Here is a 19,812-nt window from a genome sequence, read left to right on the forward strand (position 1 = left end):
GCTTTCATATATTTATTTGTTTATTTATTTATTTATTTTTCAAAAATTCAGCCTCACCTTCATTTCACTGATAGCATGGTCATCTATTCAACTCTATAGTTGTATTATTTTGTATTTTTGCAATAATTTTATCTGCAGTTGTGACACTTTTAACTCCATGTTGAGTGAAACATCAAGCAGTGTCAGTGGGATGTATGTACTTTTTCACTATCTTGAAATGCCAGTTATAGTTCATGTATTTGGAGCTGTGTTATTATCACAAACCTGTTAGCCATCTCACATTTACCAGGAGTGAACTGCCAAACCACATATTCCACCTTTCAGATACAGTTCTGAAGTTTTTGTTTTAATGGATTGCTCATTTCCTCTTAGCGCCACATGGGTGTGCTATTGTATCATTTGAATGGTCCGAATGTCTGCATGACTATGACATGTGTCTAGACAAACAGTAGAGGAGTTTGGGGTGTTAAATGAACTGTGTCGCTGGGTTTAAGAAGCCGTTTCTCTTTTTTTTTGTTTTTCAGAGGATTATCCAAGTGGCACCTGGCTGGGAGATGAGAACAATGCAGAGCTGCGAGTGCGCTGTCCAGTGTCTCCAGCAGACATGCTTCATATCACCACAAACTGTCGGACTGCAGAAAAAATGGCCCTGACACTGTTGGACTACCTGTTTCACCGGGAAGTCCAGGCCATGTCCAACCTCTCAGGGCAGGGCAAACATGGGAAGAAGCAGCTGGACCCCCTCATGATCTATGGAATTCGCTGTGAGTCCCAACACTGTCTCATCTCAGGTTTTCACTTTACTTTGCTTTTGACAAAGTGGATTTCACCTTCTGGTAAGCGTATCAGATGAGAAGCTGCTACAAGTCTTGAAGCAGCCTGGAAGGTTTTTTTAATCATATATTTGAAGCACAGATCAGTGGCATTTCTAAAAATCACGTCCTTGTTTATTGATGAAACAGAAATCCAATAAATGACTTTGTGCTTCAAAATCTGTCATATCTAATATCTAAATAATATCTAAATTCCAGTGTTTGTTTTATTTTACATTTGGACAAAAACACGTTTTCTTTTGGGGGGTGGGTGGGGGGGGGGTGTATTTGACTAGTTCGCACATAATTTCATTGTACTTTGTTGCATGTCATGTGATCTTTGTGACGCCCTCGATTATGCTCACACACAGCTGGGGATGATTTATTGTCCAAGAGATATTGATGTTGGGGTAACTTCCTCTCAATCTGGCCACAATATGCCAAAGAAAGTGATGCTCTTTAGAGAATATAAACACAATATTTTTTTTGTTTGTTAAATGGCTGTCTTTGTGAGGCTCCAGTTTTCACGCACCTAATCAATATGGCTTCTTTTGCAACTTTCAGAGAGACTGTATTATATCTGACTTATTAAGCAGAGTCGTGCCACCTACGTGAGGTTCGGTCCATATCCCACATGGCTCTCAGGCATAAAGCTTGATTAATGCTGTGTCCAAACTGCACTTCAGATGGCCATATAACTGGAAAGCCCCCTTCCTCCTACACCTTTTCAATGGTGCATTTGGGATATCTTTTGTTGACTGCGTGTTCTTGAAACCCCACGTGTTGCCATGATTGGCCTCTTGTGTAGAGGTGAGGTGGAGGTCAGGCATTGCGTTTTTCTATCTCGATCCTTCTCTTTAGCACTCATTGCAAATGCCATATGGACGACCAAGTGCAGCACTGAGAATGCCATTCTGTGGAGATTATGTGAAATGAACTCTTTTACAAATAACATCCAAGTAAAACACTCTCACATCCTTCCAGTTCTCCCATTTGTACAAGACAGAAGTGTGTGTGTTTTTGGTTACCTTTGTTTTGTCTCTGCAATGTGGATGTTTCTCTACATGCAGGTTTTAGTGTGAGGAAGAGGTATGTGGATGCTGGAGCAGAGTCAAGTGACTTTTGGGTGACTCATCCTGCCTGCTAAAAAAAAAAATAGAAAAGGAATGAGGGAACACCTGCCTCTGCTGCCTGTACAGGATCCATGAAGTGCAACTGCGTTGCTGTATGGCATCATCCCGCGATTCTCTGATCGTGCTTCACTTCCTTTCTGTTTCATTCCTTATTTCCATCTGGGCGGTGTTGTTAGCCTATGTAAAAATGACCTGTCAAGTGGTTCTTCAAACAGTTTAGAAGTGTGGGTTAGACAGCTGGTAAATCCACCTCACAGGTCTCCACTGAAGAGTGGGTGGGAGAGCGCTGCAGACCAGTGTTAACTTGTCAGAAAGACGTGCGGGAGAAGCAGGCAGGACCGGGACCGTTTTCATTAAAGGAAACTTTGTATAGAAGCAAAATGGTTTTCAATGTTGAAACGTTTGAAATCCATTTTATTTTTTTTGCTTTTAATGTAATAGAAGGGAGAAAATGACAAGAATCAACATCATTTGGGATGAATATTAAAAGATTTTATAAAATCCTCAGAAAAGATGAGATTTGAAAGTTTCTAATGTATGTAGCCTCACAGCTTTTATACTTCCTTTGTCTCCACAGGCCATTTGTTTCACAAATTTGGCATCTCGGAGTCAGACTGGTACCGCATCAAACAAAGCATCGACTCCAAGTGTCGCACAGCGTGGAGACGTAAGCAGCGCGGTCAGAGCCTGGCCGTCAAGAGCTTCTCCAAACGCACACCGCGGAGCAACGCTGCAGGTAAAGCACAGGTTGTCCTGATCACAGAGCTGCAGAACTGTCGCAGCCTTGAGGAGATGAAATGAATTATCAAGGAAATGTTCTGTTTTTGCTTCGGAGCAATCATGCATTTTACACTTTGCTTCAAGTTTGTGCAACCCAGATTAATCCTCAGTATAGATATGCATACTTTTGACCTGCAACCACTGTCTCACCCTTAAGATTAAGAGTTTTTATGAACACTAGTTCCAGCTTACATGACAGCCGTAAAAAAGATAAATGGTTAAAAGCAAACATGCTGAATGATGGATCACTTTTTAAAATCATATTAATGTCAGAATGTTAGTCTTGTGTATTTTTGTAGTTTGTTGCTTGTGAAACATTTGTTTCTTGTGCAATATTGAAGGAGTGTGAGGACACTGACAGCACTTAGAACTACCTGACTATATCATCATGATAGCCACAATATAAATAAACTTTGTGAATTTGGAAGTGTTGCTACATTTGTGCAGCTGCTTTCTGGTCAAGCAAGTTAAATAGTTGTGTAATCAATGGATCCACCTTCAGAAGAAAACATTTTCCACTCTGTCTTTTGTTTGCAGATTCAGCTGCACTATTGAAGCACAATGGCCAAACATGATACTGTTCAATAACCTCAATATATTGGCCATTGGAAAAGTAATTAAGTCAATAATCTAATAGCTTTTTATTATGTAATTAAAAAGAAATTACAACTATAATTGAGACTGCTGTATATTATGTATCTTCACTGATTAAATAGGACTCTTATGCCGTCCGCCATAGCTTTTCTCGATAAGAAAACTGTTCAAAATAGGCAGAAGTTCTTGTGTTTCTAATTAATTGAGTCCTATTCGATTACATTACTGGCTGGAGCTATTAAATTTTCACAGTATTTTTTTTGAGATGCTATTTCAGTAATGTGATAACTTGTTAAATTATTGACAAAATGTTATTAAGATATTGGCTCACATATTTAATTACTTCATTGGCAAGTCATTATGTTCTTTTCTTTATTACATTTTTGGTTGCTGTGCAGCATCACTGGTTTTGCCTTGGTGCAGGAAGGAAATCAAACATAACCCTTTTCTCTCTTTCTTGTTTTTGTACATGGAGGCTTTGCTGTAAGAAAACAGTCAACACACACACACACACACACACACACACACACACACACACTCTAGAAAAGCTATTTCAAGATCTCAACCTAAATGCAGATGGTTGTAATCTGCACACAATGCCTGCTGTTCTTCCCTCCCTGTGAGCCATCACCTCTCACCTCTGACCAGAGAAAAGCAAGACTGCAGGGAAAACCCAAATATCCTGTGATCTCACACGAGGGGTGGCTTATCAGACCCTGCCTGTTTGGGCCACACACGCCCGGAGTGAACAACACAAATACAAGTTCAGGTTCTACTTCCACCAACATGCTACAACCACATTCCAAACAGTCATTCAATCCTCCATCAGATTGCAAGTTAATGGACAGGAAGGAGGCAATCTCTGCTCTTATTAAAATCATTACATTAGTGAACCTGCGCTGAGAGCTGAAATCAAAACTGCTTATACAATGCACCTGGCACTCCGTTCCTCATCTGGCAATATGGACAATGAATTTACATAATATACTATTACTGTAGATATATCACTATAAAATATGTGTAGGTTGCATACAGCTCAATGTTTGATGTGACAGAAAATTACATTTTCTTTGTTTCAAATACAGTCCGAATGTCCTGCATTGCCTTTAGATTGCTCCATTTTCAATTTTTTTTTGATATCTTACAAGACAAAGTCTGGCTTTGTTTATTTCCTGGCCCGTTGGGTCGATCCTGCTGTCTGTAATGCTGCTGCTCTCTTTTGACTGCCGTTGTGATGTCCTGACATCTCTCTGTTGGTGTTGGAGCTGCGTGGGGTGATGGATCTGTGCACAGTTTCAGGTTTGCTGTTGTGATGACTTGTGTTTAGACTGAGCGTTGGAGCTCGTGTTTGGCTGCTCCACCGCAAATGTGTTTGGATGGCTATCTGGGACTCCTTGTTGTGTATTTAGGCATTCAATGAAGTATAAACAAGCCATCAGCCAGCAGATGGCCTGGGAATTAGTCAGTTTTTAAAATAAGTTTTCTGGAGCATGATTGTGTCTGTGAGTGAGACCTCATTTTTTTTTTTTTTTTTTTAAGTGTGCTGGAAGCAGTTAAGCTTTATTTGTAACCTATATCACTGTACACACGAGTGCTTGACTGACCGTGTTGCTTGTACGTCTATCCAGAGGAAGGCATGGCAGAGGAAACGGCTCACATTGAGGCGGCCACCCAGCAGACCTTGCACTACACACTGGCTAATCAGCAGGTCCAGTTCCATCGGATTGGCGAAGATGGACAAGTTCAGGTGGTGAGTGTCACAACTTGTGAGTTTGTGTCTGTTTCAACAGTCACATCTAGAACTGTGGTACTATGTGTGGGATGTTTCAGAAAAAGTGACCGTTCTTCTTATTCTCCCGTTCTGAAAAAACAAAACATAAATTTGTAACAAGAGAGAAACTGATCTTCATGAACATGGTCTGTAATTGTAACACATTGGTTACACTGTGTGACCACCCCAGGTAATTTCCGCTCCCTACACATAACGGCTAGAGAACCGCCTGGTGATTTACAGTGTGAATTATTTATGCTGTTCCCGGGTTGCTGCATGATGCACGGGTTTGGCGGCACCGGTGATAGGCGACTTCCCTGAGCGTGCAATGATTTAGCATGAAAGATAGAGGGCGGACAGACAGGAAGAGGACTCGGGGAGAAGGTGGGCGTGATTGTCAGAGGTTCACTGTGCAGTTATTTTCCCCCTGACATGAACACACCAGAGTATTGAGGTGCGGCTGCGCCTCAAATTTATGAATGAGCTACTGCTAATGAAGCAAAGCAAAATCATTTCTGCCCACCGACACCGCTTCACATTGCATCCAGTATTTTATTCAGATAACATGCAAGAATCCTGTAAGCACCACATCTAGCATCACATTTTTTTTTAAGTTTGTCTATAATTGGAACTTTCATGCTCATATTGGAGGTGTGTTTTTGCTGTGATCAACTGTTAAGGCATCTCCTCCAAAGGAGATTTTAGTCTAAGGGAGGTGGAAAAAAATGATCTTCTCTCTTTTTTCAAATCGCTTCTAAAAAAGTCAGTGCAAGTTACACAAATCAAGTTGATATTTTCCAAAGTTACAGCCAGAAATCTCTCTGTTTGTTGCTCTCTCTCTCTCTCTCACCACAGTGCTTCATCAGGACGACAGCTCTTTTTAAGCACTTGGTGTAATGGTGGTGTTGCACATAGATCACAATCGTGTCTTTTTTTTCTTTGTGTCTCAGATTCCACAGGGACAGCTGCATATCGCTCAAGTGCCACAAGGAGAGGAGGTGCAGATTACACAGGACAGTGAGGCAAGTGCATATCTGTGAACACACGTGAGAGACATTTTTGAAGTCATTTTCAATTCCTTTGTGCAATAAAGTATGCAGACACTTCTTACATGTGAGTTAGCCTAATATTGAGAATGGATTGCACATTTAAAACCTGATGACTGACTCGTGCAGCAGCGTCTTGTGACGCAGCATGGATGTATGGATAAAGAATTGCATTTGACGAAATTTCAAGATTGCTTTTTATCTGCCAATTCATGTATTAGAAGTCATGAACACTGGCCTTTTTAAGGCATGCTTCTGTTTGTCCATCTAGCTTCCCAATGGACCGAGGCTGTTCTTGACAGCATTTAAGACTTTTATTTTTTTTTTTTAAGTTTCCACATACAATATTTTAATGTTTACATTTCCTTCGGCTCAGACTCTGTTATGATTTTTGTTTCCGCATAATACCCAAGTGTCTCTTGTCCCCCACCAGCCTTCCCAGCTCACACACACGGGCTGCCAGCTATAATCAAAATGTAACTCCAAACCACACCGACTGCTAAAGCAGAATTTCCACATCAGTATTCTTTCTAATGATTTTTCAAGGATGTCGGGGGAGAGATTTATTTCAAGGCGCCGGCCTGTGTACACACTCGTATACATGTAATCACACACTGTACATGATACATGCCACAAATGTGTGACAGTTTGACGTTTGTGCAAAAAAGCAACTGACACCTCAACCAAGTGTTTTTCTCATTTCCTATTCAGTTCAAGTGCAAAAGGACACTCGGAGGAAGAAAAGCACAATTGAATGAGAAACAGTAAATTGGAGGCAGAAAAGCTCTAAAGCCTTTCCTGCTCTTTGTGGCCGAGCCCAGATTTTTCCTCCCCTTTCTCCTTCCTATTCCATGATATTGTTTGTTTTTTTGGAGTTCAAAGCTTAGCAACAAAATCCCACTTCTCCCGGCTGCCACTCACAGAATATGTTTTCATTAGGAACGGGCCCCTTTCATCAAAGACATTGGTTTTAGTGTTCTTAAAAAGGAAATGAGCTGTTTGGGAGATTACATTGCTGTGCGACCATGTGGCAGCTCAGACACTGCGGCACATATACATGGAATACAATTAGAGAGAAAACAGCTGAGGCTTGAGGTCGGCTAAGTATGCCTTGTATAATTCTCTCTCCAATGGTCTTGTTAATGTGACTGTGGGTGTTCTGAGATTTTATGGTGGTCATTGCATCTGAGCCTGCGGCCACCGGCAGACGCCAGTAGTTCTGACATGTCTCTGTTATTATTGACACCATAATGGTGTCACTACGTCCACCGCTTTAGCACTTCCTAATGGCCCGAATCGCCTCAATACAACATGGCAACAGTCTTCACCTGCTGTAGTGTTTGGAGTCATACTAAGTTAAAAAAAAATGGGAAAAATTGAAGTTTTTGTAATTTCACATTTGCTAGTTAAAGTATTGAAATTGTATTTAATAGGATTTTTTCTAACAAGTCATTTTTCCATTTCAGGGAAACCTCCAGATTCACCAGGTGCATGTTGGTCAGGATGGGCAGGTGAGGAAACATTTGATAACAAGAATACTATAGATCAGTGTTATTTGGCGTGCATGCCAGAGTTTGGCTTCACTGTAATGTTTAGTCAAATCAGAGGTCGGGGAGGGGGGGTTCACTCTGCAGCCTGTTCTAATGGTTATCTGAGGACTCCAGGAATGTATTTAGATCATTTTGCATGTTCATGCCATGACTGAAACCCACAGTTTTAACTTCTTGTAAGTATTAAAGCTAGCACCACTAATCTAACAATTCAAACTATCCTTATATAGTGCGTAATTCTGAGTAAGGCAGTTTATTTTGTCATCGTTGTCATTTTAACATATTTTTATGTAAGTAAGATGATTATGATGTTCAATTTTAACATCTAACAATCCCGAATTTTGAATAATTTCAACCAAAAGAAACCACCTATCGAAAAGAGTCAACACTCTTCCACTGTAGCCGCTGGGTGGCACCGTTGTAATTATTCCTCAGCAGCTTTTTTTTTTTTTTTTTTTTGAAGAGGATGAATAATAAGATGATTGAATTAGCATTCGAAGAACTTTAAAGTATGACTATAAATCCAGTTTTTAATTAAAAAGTTACAGTGTCATGGAGGATCGATATTCTATTACCAAGCATAATATTAAACTGCATCAAAAGTATTGGAATTTTTTTTATACCCCTACTTCTAATCATGGACTTCGAAGTGTAAATTTACCCAACTGCAAGTTGTTGTATCTTCCAATGGACAATTGCTTTGTGTTTCTTTACATACATCACTCATTTTAATGTACGCCCTGGCAGAAAACACACACCTGCTGCACGCACACTCAGAGGTTATCTCACTTTTTTTTCTTTTTCCTTGAACTGAATGCAATTCCTTCCATTCTGTCATTTGTGCGTGCAGCCATTGCAGGCCACATATGGGCGCCTGTAGACAGCCATAATATCCCATTCATGATAACATCATGTTTGTCTTGAGGCAAGGCTCTCGAGAAGGAAATGCTTTTTTTTTTTTCTTTCACGCCGCCCGTCTATTGGTTATGGTGTTCAACATTAGTGTGTTACAGCAGGTGTTTATATGTGACCTTCACAGAAGCTCTGTTTTTCATGACTGGACGCTCCACATGTGCTCTGTTTGGGTCATTACTAGAAAAATTACGCATTATTGGATTTTTTTAAAGTGATATGTTCTGATTTTGAAGAAAGGTTTTACTTGGATCTCAAATCTGTCTTCAAGTCATCTTAGACTGCAGCTGCATATTGACAGACATGAAATGCTTGAATGAATATAAGCACTCATCTGCACAACGATGTGATCAGCAAGCAAGGTGGAGTTCAGGTGAGTAGGTCAGGGAAATATAAGAACACCCTTCCCTGTAACAGCTGGGTTTTTTTTAAATTCAGAAATGCATGACACAAATCAGTGGGATAGAATCCCATCACATTGTGTCACAAGTATGGAGTACAGTCTGCCCCCCAGTAAACAAACCCTCTGTGGTCGAAAGCAACACAGCACCATGATACTGCTCACTGCTGAAGCTTGTTTAGAAAACACATGGAAAAAGGGTTCACAGGTTTCAGTCTGTCTTTCATAATTGAATTTCCCAATTTTTTCTTTTGTCCGACTCATGTGAGGCCACCTCAGAAATCAGTTGAATACAATTCAACATGCTGATAGATAAAGTGGAATTAATGCACAATGACTGCAATAGTAGCAGAGAAGAATAAAGGAGTAAAGAGGTGAAAATGATGATTGAAAGTAGATGAAATGGAACCAAAATAAGAAGTGTTAGGATTTTAATGCAAGTCACACCTCAGTCATGTCTTATTCTGATTACAAACACATAATATTAGATGTGATAATCAAGGTAATTATGAAGTCTTTGTTATAACAGGCCAAAACCTCAGGTGGAAAAGCAGCTGTGAGCCACCCACCAACTGGAGCCTCGTGTGTTCAGTTGTTCACTTCATCGTCTGATTAACATTTCAGTCAGTCGGTTGGCTCAGATGCTCTCGATGCCATTTGGTATTTTAAGTGTGCACACATTTGTGATGTGTGAGTCCATCTGCTTTATATGAGGGCTTTTTTTGTTGTTTGCATTGTTTTATTGGCTGTTCGGCACAGTGTGTGTTTCCAATTGATTGACGTCGTCACCGCACATTCCCGTGCTCTTTTGTCTCCCGCACACTCGTAAACACTCGCGTGCTCGTGTCCTCAGATGATCCGCTCGCCGAGCCTGACGGCAGCATTCCTTCCTGTCTCTCTCTAGGACCTGGGAACAAGTTTTGGCGCGAGATTGGTTTGGATTTTGCCTCGTAACACACGTTTCCAGCAAATGTTCGAATCAGGTTCACAGAGTGCGTGTGCTGTTGCTGAAGGTTGAGCTCCTCTGTGTGGTCGATGCCATGACATACACAATATGCTGAAGCTGTACTTTTTAATCCGTTCAGCTCATGCTTCTCTCACAAGTGCACACCAAAACATCCTAAAAAATATAGGAACTATAAATTGCACAAAGGCCTCAATTCCCTTGTCAGTGTCTGGGTCCTTAGTGCAATAAAATATCTACTTTATTTTCCATTTGTTTTAGCTCTTACTTTGATTGGTTCTGTAATATGATATGAGCGTCATGCCAAAAGAAACACCCAGTGACTTCGTCTTTTAACCTCGTGTTGCTGGTCAAGCTGTTCACACACAAAGTGGTACACAGCAAAAGCAGCATCTTTTCACCCATATATTCTCCGAGGCTTGGGTTCCAGATTTAGGTCAGCTCTTAAATCTTACAAAACCCCCCCAAAAAAAGACCAAAGAGTCACTCAAAGGAAACAGCACCGAGCAAGTAGAATAATAGTGATCGCAGTTCAGGGAGATAAATCACTTGGATCATTTTTGCTCCCATACAAAAAAAACATATTATGTTCTTATCGTGATTGCTGTAGTGTGTCTTGGACCAGAGTCTGTTAAAAGAGAAGGGGGAAAAAAAAAGGAGTCGATTCTCATGTGTGCTCCCTTGAATGTTTAATTGGTCTGTTTATGAAGTGGCTTACATCAAATGTTTTTGCAATCTGGCAGAATATTGCCGAGGCTATGTTAGCGTAACCTAGGCTACGCAATTCATCCCAGAACAGCTTTTGCTCTCCCGTCTGCGGCCGCTTCCTCTTCCTAATTTTATTTTTCCTGCGTTGTGTAGTTGCGGTTACACCTGTCTTTTAAAGGCCACCTGCCATGTTCAGTCGCTCCAGGTTATTAACTCTCAGATGTTTACAATTTCAGGTCAACTCTTGGCTCCGTTCAGATTCATTACCTTAATTGAAAAAAGGGAAAGTTTTCACATTCTCATGCTTGGACTTTTAACAGCTTCGCACAGATGTTTATGCAATCCAAGGCTCCTTCAGGGTCTCTTAATTTGTGTGCACTTTCCTTGTTTGTGTGCACCTCTCTTTTTTTTTTTATTATTATTATTATTTATTTAGATTTGCATATTTTCATCAAAACCTTATGCGGTTGGTCCAGCTGGCTCTCAGATCTCAGTTATCTGTGTGTAAATGTCATGCAACTTATCTAGGTACAGTTTTGGGACTGCTCATCCTCCCTCCAGATTTCTCAGTAGTTGAATTTGAATTGATGATGAGTCCAGAAACTTAATTATAAAGTAATTATTCCCTCTGCTGATTTCGTCTTTATTTTTCTGAAAAATTATGAGCACAGAGACTACATTTTTAATTACTTAGATTTTTGCCAAAACAATTGTTTTGACTTTTTCATTAAACATTTTTTTTACTTAAAGCGTTCATCAGATTGAAAACAGATGGCGCTGCCTGACTGTTTTGTATGTATTGGACTTTTATAAAGCCTTTGTTATTATTCAGTTCGACAAAAAAAAATAATCACAATCATGGAATCTTGGAAATATGTCATGTTGCAAATAAGATATTTCAATTCAGTCGAGAAATTGACCCTTTTTGAATTCGACAACACATTTCAAATGAAATAGGAGAGGGGGAAATTGAGTGGCGTTATTGAAACATTTGGCTGCTGAGATCTTCTATCCAAACAGATCAGATGGAAACAGGTCAGTGGCCTGATTTTGTGAACATTTTACGTAATCGGAAGGAATAACAAATTGACAAGATATTCATCCGTCATACAAAAACTCTTGTTATTGGCCAATCAGAAAAAAACTGAAACTGAGTAAAATTTAATAGAAAATAGAAAATTTCAATGAGTCTTGTAAGGAACACATCTGAACATCTAGATATGGTGCTTGTGATCTTCAGGTCCACGAGCAGAACTGCAGTATTGATTTCCACATTGCCTCAGCCTGATTTGGATTCAGGGTTGTACAGTACAGGTGCAGGATGTTCGAAAGCAGACTCAAAGAAGATCAAAGAAACGTGTAGATCTGGGGCCTTGTTAGTGCATAATGGTCTCAAAGCCCTGTTCTAGCTGTATTACAGAAATAGAGTTGGCTTGTGGTTGAAGAGACAGGCTGCTATGAAATGTGGATGGCTGCACACTGACCTCTCTGTCTTCCCCTGATCCATCTATCATCCTCCGTGCTGCCACAGGAGACTGTCTGCATGTAATAAGCAGAGCAACGTACCATGCAGAATACCTCACTGTTTCTTCAGTGTTTGTCTATGTGCTCTGTATACATTGGATTTATGTGCTGTAGCCGCATATGTTTGTGTATCTGCTTCCATGTCGGTGCCGGTTGAGGTCAGGACTCGGGAGTAACCATGCCAGCTGAAGTTTAAACTGGCCCACAGGAATCCAGCGTTATCTGGTGTCTTATAAAAACGGTGCCATGGAGACGGAAGGAAAGTCAGACCCATGGAACTATAAAATAACTGGTGTTTTACTGCGCTCCCTGTCTGTCATAGCTTCTTATCTTGTACCCTTCTCTCGCCGCGCTGTGATCTTGCCCCGCGCTGATGCAGACCAAATGGAGGATTGAAAGATGAAAGGAGTGACTGATGCGTAGGAGGGAAGATAGAAAAAATATGGGGAGAGGAAGGCAAAAAAAAAAAAAAGAGAGAGAGAGAGAGAGAGACCATCTGGAAGACATGCTTTGTCCAGTTGGTAATTAAAAACCGACACCAGCTGAGCAATGAGTTCGGGCAAAAACACCCGCAGTAATGCATATGCAAATGCATGACACCAGGTGCCACATAAAAACATGGAGTGTCCCTCTGCTGGAACGTCTCCCACCCCCAGCAAGTACAGTGTGCTCACAAGGGCCTCAGGTGACCCCCTGTTTGTCTGCACACAATTTTTATTTTTTAAAAATTGTATGTATTTAGCAAAAATGAGTTCAGACTTTAAAAAAAAAAAAAAAGATTTATCCATCAGTCTGCAGTGAAAAGCTGACAATCAGAAACCCAAACAATCTTTTCACAACTTTTCTCTGTGAAATTATTACCAATCAACAATTGGAATCCATCATTTACGATATTCTGACCCCGGAGTACTTTATAGAAATCAGGCGTCTTGTTGGATAAGCCTTGACAGTATTTACACTCCAGGATTTTTGGCAGTTTTTCCCTCTCTCTTCACAACATGTTCCTACACACATTTTCTTGGCTGTACTTCTTTCTAAACTATTTCCAACCAGTTCACTTTGCCTCAGGTGGACTTTAATCATCTCGTAGACACATCTTAAACAAACCAGGCTCAACTGGTCCCAGTTTGGAGTGCTACAGAAAAAAAAATCTGAATACCTTTCGTAAAATGTGTTGATTTTTATATTTTTCTAAATATATAACTGTTGATGAACAACTTTCCAAACAACTAGCTTCTCGTACGAAAGCAGGCAGTGTTGAAAGTGACGAAACGTCCTTCAGTTGAGTGTGAAATCCACTCCTGAGTGCATTCCCAGTTTTTTGTGTTGAATAACTCACACCGTGACAGTTTGAAAAATCGGACACATCTCCAGAGACAGCTATCAGCTTTAATAATTATACCGATCTTGTCATCTGCCTGCGTCATTTATAAATGGTCGACATGGCTCCAGTTCATGGGGGCTTTGCATGCTATTTGTCAAGAGTCTGAATGTAGCCCCCTCCCTCCACCCCATCTCATTTCCTCCTGTTAGTTGAACCGCTGCCATCCTTTCGTGTCAGCACATGTTTTGGAGCATCTGTTGGATCATCCCAAGCGACATTGTTCATGGTCAATGTGGGAACTGGGTCATAGAACTGAGTCCAACTCAGCAATGGTCTCCACAGCTTCGCTGCCAGGTCCTATAAGCGCAGCACCAGGACCGGTACATTTTGTGCAGGACGGAGTGCAGAGCTGCAAGGCTTGGTGGACAAGTTAATGGAAGGGATCCAAAAAAGTGGAGAAATTCTATGGGCAAGATGCTAAAGTGAGGTAATAAAGTGGAGCTGGAGAGAGAACAGATGAATGTACATCTCTGAACTCATGTTCTCGTGCATGCGCTGAGGTTTCTGTACATTCTTGCGTGACAACAGCCACAGTGATCAATCGGCGCGAGTCGTATAAGGACAGCACATTTTGCTTTGTCCTTTGTACACCAAAGCAGATGTTTGAACAATGTGTAGTTTCAACCTCACAGAATCCGGGTGTGATGTGTGCTGGAAGGAAGCACACTGCTGGCTTTTGGCCTGCTGTTGCTCAGTCGCCCTCTTTCCAGTTCTGCCGAAGAATGTTGTTTCTAGTGTGTAAAGGGTTGTTGAGATTCCTATGAATCACAGAGAGAGGGGAGGATAAAATGAGATGAAAAGATACAAACAAGATGTTTTATGGCCGGTGCTTAGTATAAGTGGGACGTACGTAAGCATTCAAGGATTTAGAAGCCCGCTGGTGGATCGTGTTTCAAAGGAGTAGCTGTCTGCTTTGTGTCCCGGTGCATCATGGCCGGAGATAGAGGGCCGCGGATCAGGGAATCCTGAGCTCGGAGTATGCCTGTGTGTGTGTGGGTGTGTGTGTGTGTGTGTGTGTTTGAGAGTCAGCATTTCAGAACGCTGCAGAGGAGGGTACCCCCAGTGGTGTTTTCTTCTGCCGTTTGTGGGTGAACTCAGGGTTGCTGGTTGTGCGAGTAAAAGGGAACAGATGTTTTAGATGCATTTCAGTGTGACTCACCATCATCACGGGCCTGCTGCAGCCCTGCCTCACCAGGCCCAGCCTCACACTGCTCTGTCATCAGTTTCAGCACAGCACATGTAAACAGATGCTGGGTTGATTGTATTTAGGTCAAATTTTCATGTAAACATCTAAATTGTGGAATTTGATCCATAATTGGAAGAAGCATAAATTGAAGCAAGAGGAATCAAACACCGACTATTCAAATCCCTTCTGGTATGTTCACAGCACTGACCAACATCTCCCCAACCTCTCTCTTTCTCGTCTCTTATATTTCTTTTCATACATGCATGCACCCACACATCCATGCTGAGACTGGAAAGCTGTGTTGAATTACACCTCTGCTGCATGATGTGTTCATGCCTGATACCTGCTTCTGTTAAGTCATGGTTGTCTCATCAGTTCCTCAGAGGATGAAGAAAGAGTCCGTGACCTGTCCACACATTCACACTCATTATCACTGAAATGTCATGAAAGGTTGTGCTCCCCTGCTGTGGGAGGAAGCTGGGACACCTGCTGGTCAGCAAATGGAAATAGAGATGAAAGTTAAACTTCCTCCCATTGCTGGAAAGTGTACAGGTAGCAGTGAAACGATTGCGTCTGACAGGCGATGCCCCAGTTGAAGACGCTGGCGAGCTTCACGCCGATTCACTCTGATGTCTCTCACAGCAGATATGAGATCTGAAGAGGAACTGTTGGATGTTTTGCTGCTGCGTCTTGATGGTGCCATTTCTGCCTGAGCTCTCTTTTATTAGCAGTTGTTTTGATGTTTGTGCAGCTTGAAAGGTTAGCCATCGGTCATTTGGATGTGGTTAGGTCTTTAGAGCTCGTCTCCCGTGCATTTTAAAGTGTTAACGAGTACAAAGGTTTTCATTAAGCTGTGTCAGAAAAATGTCATTTCATTAAAGAAATATCTCGACCTCAGTCAGAGTGCAAGTCTCATTTAATGCTGGATTAAATGTCCTGTTGTGATAAGTATCTTGTGTAGTGTGATATTTTGTAAAGTGGGTTTTACAACATGTGTATATCCTTCCCTTTGGCTTCATTGACTCAAACAGGGTAATTAGAAACATAATAAAGTCATTATCTTCAAACAGAAAATTTATTGACGTCGTAAAAATTTCTTCATCAAGTAGACAAGCCTTGTTTGGATTTGGATTAGAGGACAGCGAGAACCTTCAGAGGAACTTTCATCTCCGTTGTTTTGGACGACCCTTTTGCCTAATTGCGGTTTTTATTTTTGTCACTGGTTCCCTTTGATGTCACTGGTCTGGATCTAAACCGTTGTTGTGCCGGTTTTGTCATAAATCCTCTGAGGCTTCTCTAGTGGGCTGAGGGAGAGGAGCAAAGCAAAGGAAGTCGGGGAAGGCTTGACTTCGTGCAGGAGTTCATCCCTGGAATTGAAACAGTTCCAGAAGGAATTAAAGGCGATGGCCACTGGTGATGAACTTTTCACTGAAGAAATAAGGTGTTGACTAGAGATGAATGCAATGAAACTTGCTGGATTTATGAATCTGTGTCTGCAAATGAACATGTTGAAAGACTCCAAATTTATACAAGAAGAAAGTATGAGCCTCTGGCTTCTGTTTCAACTTCTGACTTTATTTATTTATTCATCTATTTATGTTACAACTTCAGTGTTTCTGTTCAGACTTGTCCCTTCAGACTCTGAGGTAAAATAAAAGGCATATCTAGCTTAAAGAGTTGATGACCGCAGTGGGACATATCTGGGCCAGTATGTTCATTTTCCCTCGATCCCCACAAAACAAACACATTGAGTACTTCTGTGTGTATGGGCATCCTTTCAGCTACGTTGCAGCCAGGCCTTTATCCCCCCTCCTCCGCCGCCACCCCCGCCCTGTCTCTTCCACTTTGACCACACCTACCCACCTGGAGCTAGTGTTACTGCTTGGACATCTGTCCAGGGGTTGGCAGCCACAGATGTTGTTGACGGCTGTTAAGCCGAGAGGAAGTTCCAAGCACTCCAAAGTCCAAATGTTTCTTTTCTCATTTCCCTGTTTTGGTTTAGTTTTTTTTTTTTTTTTCTTTCAGATCTGAAAGAAGAGGCGGTATTCATTCGGGAATGATAGGAACCAGATCTGTGTGCTGTCTTTCTTTCTTTCTTGTTGTCTTGTAGTCAGAAAACCCGTGTGAGGTTTTTATTTTAAATGGAGGCTCTTGTAGTTGTCGGTTTTCACCGTGCTTTAGAAACGTACAGACACGAAGACACACGCACACACTATTGGGTGACTCAGCATCATCCGATGCACAGCTGAGTTTAACCAAGACCTCCTGTAATTCTGGAAATTGATACCATGTTGCACCAACTCAGTGCACTCTGGAAGCTGGTTTTCTAAATCCGACTCTGACTAAGAATAGATGGCAGTTCAGAGGCACTGTTTAATTTCTCAGCGTTTTTTTCTCAAAGCACTCGTTATTTGGGTTTCACAAAATTTTACGAGATGTGAAAGGATGAAGACTAAATTTTAATAGTTCCACAACAAGCAGCGATGACGACTTGGTAAACATCCTTGTTTATGCAGTTGTTTTCCTTTTAGTTTGGGGAAATTTGGATATTTTCTGCATTAAGTTGCTGTTGTTTTCTTGTGTTTTTGCTCTCCCATTGCCGGATTTCTTTAGTGTCCTGTACCCATTACTGAAGGCATTACGGCATCAGCAAAAGATTTATTGTTCTCTTTTCCTTTTTTCTCGAGGCCACAGCAGCTCTGGGTTGTGCTCGATTATTCAGTCCTCTTGTTTCGAGCGTCGTGCGATAGCTCTTTCCTCCTGCTCGTCTCATCTGCTCTGTGGCCTTGAGTGTGCGGGTGGCCATCATGCCGGCGCTGAATATTCAAAAAGTCCCAATTCCAAAAATCATTAGGTCAACAGTAACTCATGTCTTTAAAATATGATTATAACCGATTGTTTCTGACAAGCCCACTAAATCAAAACTTGCATATTAAAGCAAAACGTAAGCAAACATTCTACATTCTTTGCTGAAGACTTAAAGTTCACCCATTATCAGGAGACTTATGTGCTCCACAGACTTCCTTAAACACTCTTCAGCCTGTCACATGTTGCATCTGTTTCCTCTTACAATCTATAGGCTCTATCTTACACGGGGCATTGAGTTGCAAGTCTAGACGTATGAATGGCGTAACAAGTATGTAAATTCTCACAGAAGATCATTTTCGTTTCCTGAACAGCAACACACCTGCATGCATTCACACTTGGCTCTGAAAGTGCAAGTAATCACATTTTGGTTCGTTTATTTTCCACTACAACATTAAAATGATTTAAGTCCAGCTCATCTGAACAGCTGCATTGTGCTTTTACACTCATCACTCATGACGCTAAGACTGTCAGTCTTCTGAGTGCTCAACCTCTTCCATGTTCTAAATGTACATTTCCTGGGTGTGTGTTTCGTGATTTGCTTTCCACTGACTGGCTGATATTAAAGCCAAGCATGACAGGCTTACACCCAAATCATGTAGGCGAGTTGTTCTGACAAAAAAAAAAAAAAGAAAAAAGAAAAAATGAAGTCGTGGGACAGGATGTCGAGCCGAGAAGTTCTGTAATCATTGAAGAGATCTCACACACTGTTCCAACTCTGTAAATGCTTTAGTGAGCCTCTGTGTGCTGCTCCTCACAGCTGAGAATGCAAACTACTCTCAAATGGAGGTGGAGACTCTAATTGACTGAGACAAGTGTTTACAATCTCAAATGTCAACCATAGCATCCCTTAAATCCCGGTAATTGTGCACTTAGATACACCAGTTGCACAGTATCGACACTTCACCATGCGTTTACATGCAAAAGTACACAACCGCCCATACGTTCTTTCACATGCAGGGAGGCATTTTGGCTGAGGTCCCGCTTGGATTTTTAATGGACCGGTGTGACAGAAAGGAGATAAGATGTATTTCTACAGATGTCTGTCATGAACATACATTGGAACAGCTGCACGTTTGTGTTCTCACTGTTCTCAATGAGTTGTTTCATTCAGCACAACAAAATGTGTGTAAATGTCAAACATTAAAGGGAAATATAGTTACAAAATTTATTGGCAACTGTGCGATGCCACAATTTATATCTGCCTTTATATCTGCCATGTATACGTACAAGAAGAGGAAGGAGAAAAATGGCTTGGCGTAGAAATTGAGAACAGCCTCAGCTCTGCTTTTATTTATTTATAAATGCTGGTACCAGCTTGTATTAGCAGCACCGACATGAGACTGCTATTGATATCCTCTTTTAACTCCTGGCAAGAAAGCAGATCAGCGTAAATTAACCATCTGATCGGTGTTTATGCTAACCCTCCAGACTCATGCTGTAAACGATGAGGAATGTTTTATGGGTCACCAAACTGTGATTCATTTGACCGAGCTCTGACAGTCTCCTTCTATATTAAGACCGTAACCCACTAAGCTTCAGTCCATGTCTGCTCTTTAAGAGGCCTGTTTGTGTGATTGTGTGAGTCACACAGACTTCTTACACTAATGGCTTCCATCGGGCTCGTCAGGTCTGGCACTTTATGGTGATGAGCCAGCGGATTTTGCGGTAAAATTGGCAAAGTGTCTTCCCAGCGGGCATGCCAGTGGAGTGGGGGGGGGGGGGTTAAAGCCCATCACCAGCTCTAACAACTTCAAAGCTTTGGTTGAACTGAGGTTTGAGAGGCAGTGTGGGACTCTGGCATTCGATTAGTTAGGGGGCAACAAACATCATCTGCAACCGAGGTTTATGAGGTTTGAGTTCCTCTCCTGGCTTGCATGTTTGCCCTTGAATTTTTACTGTGTGTTAAGCATGTCGTGGCTGGCCGTAGCGCCACGAGCAGGCAGAATAAGACTGAGACAGAGGCCTTACCTAACAACAATTATTTAGAGCTGCGAGACAGGAGACATGACAGAAGGTCTGTGTTCAGGCAAAGGCCACAAAACAGGAACACATGTCAATCAGGATACGCTCTCATCTCATGCAGGAGCACATCACTCGAACAAACTTGCTGTTGTAAAGTAACACTGAGTGATGGGAGTGTGGTCAGTGAGCTGTCTGATGTCAATGAGCATGCACAAACA

The 19,812-nt window shown here is 41.5% G+C and overlaps 1 protein-coding gene across 1 annotated transcript in view; it reads left to right on the plus strand.

The window, feature by feature from the left end:
* The window catches only part of banp (BTG3 associated nuclear protein), a 31,337-nt gene that overhangs the window by 3,873 nt on the left and 7,652 nt on the right, over nucleotides 1–19,812 (plus strand). The window contains exons 7-11 of the mRNA XM_030096683.1: nucleotides 525–764; nucleotides 2,523–2,681; nucleotides 4,948–5,069; nucleotides 6,041–6,112; nucleotides 7,603–7,647. Coding sequence (XP_029952543.1) covers nucleotides 525–764; nucleotides 2,523–2,681; nucleotides 4,948–5,069; nucleotides 6,041–6,112; nucleotides 7,603–7,647 — 638 coding nt within the window. The remainder of the gene's footprint in view (nucleotides 1–524; nucleotides 765–2,522; nucleotides 2,682–4,947; nucleotides 5,070–6,040; nucleotides 6,113–7,602; nucleotides 7,648–19,812) is intronic.

This window comes from Salarias fasciatus, chromosome 7 (genome assembly GCF_902148845.1).
Source record: "Salarias fasciatus chromosome 7, fSalaFa1.1, whole genome shotgun sequence".
NCBI lineage: Eukaryota > Metazoa > Chordata > Actinopteri > Blenniiformes > Blenniidae > Salarias > Salarias fasciatus.